Genomic DNA, 4,048 nt, shown 5'->3' on the forward strand with positions numbered 1-4,048 from the left:
TCATCTACCCCTTCTGCGCCAAGCCAGTCGTGCCGACCCAGGCTCACAGGTCAAGGGTACACCGGTGGTCGAGGCGCAACAAAGAGTAAGAGGGCTACCAGATACAGTAAGCAGAAGGATGGTGTGTCAAAAAGTTTTTATAACTGAGCACAGAGGTATCTCATGTTGATGCTCAGTTCTTTACTTGTGGAAAGGTCTTTTTGGAGGGAAATTTGGTTCACAAATGAGCCCCGTAAGAGTTTCTAGAGGTCTGTTTTGGTCATATTATGGCCAATGTCTGAGGAACAGAAATAGATTTGGTGCCAAACTAATAAATACAAGGTTTTCCTTATTTTGAAAACTTTTAGTCACGTTCCAGCCACTCACTTCATATACTCATTGTGACAAGCCAACTGGTGTGAGAGAGGGTTTGTGTGTCTGACAGAGGGCATAAGTCTTTTTATTAAGCTTTATTAAGTAAGCTTGAGGCCTACTCAGAGAGCTGGTAGCCCAGGGGGGCAGGGGGTGAAGGCAGTGAGTGGGATCCAATGGTCTAAGAGCCCAGAGAGGGGATGTGGGGGTCCACAAACCCAGAGAGGGGCTGTGTGTGGGACCTGAGGGTTCACCAGCCCAGAGAAGGGGCTACAGACAGATACTGCCAAGGCTGGGGAGCCTGGATGTCCCAACAAGTCCAGGAGTGGGGCCAGGACCCAGAAGGGACCATGGCTGGAGACCAAGTCCAAGGGGGCCAGTCATGCCAGAGAGCCTGGAAGTTTCAAGTGGTCTAAGAGCACGGCCAAGTCCAGGGCCCAGGAGAGGCTAATGGTCCAGGAGGGATCACAGTTGGGGACTGCTGAGCAGGAGAGCCTGGAGATCTCAACTGGCCCAAGAGGGGCCACTATCAGAGACTGACAGAGTCAGGGACTTGCAGCCAGGGAGGCTCAAGCCTATAAGCCTAGTCCATTATCATGGGCCTGGGCTAAAAGGCTCAGAGAGACTATAGGGAGAAGTGGCCAATAAGGCCAAGATCCCTAAAAGGTAAATGGCTGTAAAACAGAGGTGGGCAAATATGGCCTATGGGCTAGATCAGGACTCTGTCCAGCCTGTGGTGGGTCCCTTAGTCCCACCAGGCCCAGGCAAAATCCAGCCTGTGGTGTGTCCCATCACCCCTTAGGACGCAGAGGGGCTGGCGCACCTCCGCACCTTTCTTGGCAGTCCAGGCAGCAGCAGCTCCTTCTAGCTGCTGCTGTTGCTATCCCCGGCTCTACTGCATGCCCAGGGGATGGTGGGACATGCCATGGGCTGGATGGCATCTGGGCCTGGTGGGACCAAGGGACCCGCCGCAAGCTGGACAAAGTCCCTCTGGAGGTAGAATCCAGCCTGCAGCTTGGATTTTTCTCACCCTTGTTGTACAGTCATTTGCCTTATAGGGGTCTTGGTCTTACTGGCCTCCTTCCCCTATACTAACATTGGACCTTTTAGCTCAGGCCTTGATAAGGAGTGTTGTTTACAATAAGAGATAATAGAGAAAAATCAAGACAAATAAAGGTCTATTTCACTTTATGCACCTAAATGCATAAACCTAAATGCCCGTAACTGAAGTTTTGGGCACCCATGGGTTGTTTAATTTATGGGAGTTTAAAGTTTTGTTCCTACATCCATATTTCAGTACCTAAATACAAGAGTTTCTAAAACACTGGGCATCAGCAGCTCCTGTGGAAGCTGTACCCCATGTTACTGACAGGGACCTACGCACACATGTCCCCTGGCCCACCCCACACCCACTCCAGACTTGGCCCAGTGGAGTGAACCAGCTCTGGACCAGCCAGTACCCATGCAGACAGCCCTAACCCCAGCCTGCCCCATGCCTGCTCCGGACTCAAAGTCACCCACCCATGCTGAGCTGGAGCAGCAGCAGCAGGGTTGGTGGCCAGGCAGAAGCTGTTGCTCAGCATGAGGGAAAAGCAGCCCCTCCCCTTCACTGCTGCCAGGTCCTTCTTGCTGTAGCCACCTGGAGCCTGCACCCGGGCTGCCCTGTGGCTCCTCTGCACTGTGACCACTGCCCTGCTGGGTGGCCCAGAGGCATCAGTGATGGCGGTGGAGAGGAGCCATAGGGCAGCCTAGGCATTGCTCTGGGCAGCTGCAGCAAGAAGTGCCCAGCACTATCAAGAGGGAGGGGCTGAATCAAGACTACTAGAGACCTAGTAGTGATTTGTATGGACTAAGGCTCACTAAGGCCCATGGGCAGCCTTCCTCATTTAATCTTTATTAAGAACAAGGTGTGGCAGGTGATAAATCAAGGGAGGGCTACATTAGAGACAGAGCCAGGCAAGAGCCACACAGCCAACAGGGGCATCATGACTACCCCTGTGGCCTGGACCTGCCACAACCACATATAGAGTCTATTCATTAACTGATTTTTTTGGCTTTGACAACATTGAATTGTTCTAATATAGAATTGCTACTACATGTGCAGTGCTATTAGGCCAGAGTAAACTAACTACTACCAGACACAAGTACTATCCTACGGTGGAACAATAAACTGCGGTGCAAACTGCACTACATTAATAGCACATCTAGATGCTCCCAATATGTGTTAGATTGAAATTAACTGGGTGAAGCATGGAAGGCTGTGACTTGGAATTAAGCATTTGTCTAATATTACACATTTTCACTTGCAAAACATAGTGAAAAAGGTACTTACCTCTAACAAGCCCCACATCTTCATATGAATTCCTATAAGAAACAAACATTTATAAGGCTTTGAAATGTAAAGTGCATGTATGGCAATGAATTAAAGGAAACAATTAATTTGACAATCATAAGGCATGGACAGACTACAAGTTTATTGCTTTATGGAGAAAGGAGTACCTGCCATCTGATTTGTGGCCACAGTCATGTCTGTGTGCTCCTATCCCACAGTAAATAAAGCTAAACAACGTTACCCTTGAGTGAAAACATAGCTATTACTGTGCTTCATCTTCCACCTATGATGGATTAGAGTAGATAGATGGAACAATCACAGCAAATTAGACAAGACTCTAGAAAGCTCCAATCCCCTGCCTAATTATTAAACTAGTATAATAGTTTTGATCTTCAGACAAGATTAATATCTCTGCACAAAGTTAGATTGATTCCAAGGGGATTGGGATCCCTAAATTATATGAATATTCAGTGATTCTGAGATCAGAAAGATGTGAAAAGTGTTTTATACTTAGAGTTGTCTCCCCACACTGAGCCTTTTACAAGCTAATATTAATGAACAGTGAACAGTTAAAAAATACGTGGTACATATTCTCAGATGAATCTGTCTTTATAGAAATTTCAAGAAAATTCATAAGCATTTCAAGATTCTGAGTAGTTAATGAATCAGTAATTTATCAATACTTGGGATGAAAAATAATATGGACAGGCCATGTTTATTAATGAAAATACTGTATACATAATGTTATATTTATCTCACCAGCTTTTTGTAACCTGTATCAGATCAATCAGAGATATCCTGTTGCACATTATTTAGAGTCCACATTATAGCCACTGCTATGTAAGCCATCCCACATACCTCTTTGGTTTTGCTTGCACTGATTTTTAAATCAAGATTTTCTTTTTCAAACATCAAATGAAATATTTGATTTTCATTTTTAAATTTTTAGCACTATATTCAAAATCTTCTGCCTTTTCTACTTCTTTAAGGAAAAAAAAGTTAAAATGTGAAACTTACCGTAAGCTGTCTTTGTGAAGATTATAGATTTTGTACAGAACTAGAAGCAAGGCAACTGATGTGACAATAATCAAGAATGCCAAGAATATAATCAGGGCTTTAGAATTATCTGTCAACCAAGATAAGAAAGAGTATATCCATTTTAACTTCTTTTTAACAAACAATCAGAATTTTTATAACAATTGCATTGACCTTTTTATATGTTTATATATATGCGCATAGATATACCGGGTAGGACTGTGGGAAGTTTCAGGTGGTGATTCCATTTGGAGGAGATTCCGCCTGATTCAGTGGCCAAATCTCCAAATCCGAATCGAATCAGGGGACTGATTTAAAGGTCCAGATTGA

The 4,048-nt window shown here is 45.0% G+C and overlaps 1 protein-coding gene across 1 annotated transcript in view; it reads right to left on the reverse strand.

Moving 5' to 3' along the window:
- PTPRC (protein tyrosine phosphatase, receptor type C) overlaps positions 1–4,048 on the reverse strand; it is a 150,864-nt gene that overhangs the window by 28,905 nt on the left and 117,911 nt on the right. The window contains exons 11-12 of the mRNA XM_019530565.1: positions 3,701–3,809; positions 2,684–2,715 (exon numbers count right to left, since the gene is read on the reverse strand). Of these exons, the coding sequence (XP_019386110.1) occupies positions 2,684–2,715; positions 3,701–3,809 (141 nt within the window). The remainder of the gene's footprint in view (positions 1–2,683; positions 2,716–3,700; positions 3,810–4,048) is intronic.

This window comes from Crocodylus porosus, unplaced genomic scaffold, assembly GCF_001723895.1.
Source record: "Crocodylus porosus isolate Cpor-Errol unplaced genomic scaffold, CroPor_comp1, whole genome shotgun sequence".
Classification (NCBI taxonomy): domain Eukaryota; kingdom Metazoa; phylum Chordata; order Crocodylia; family Crocodylidae; genus Crocodylus; species Crocodylus porosus.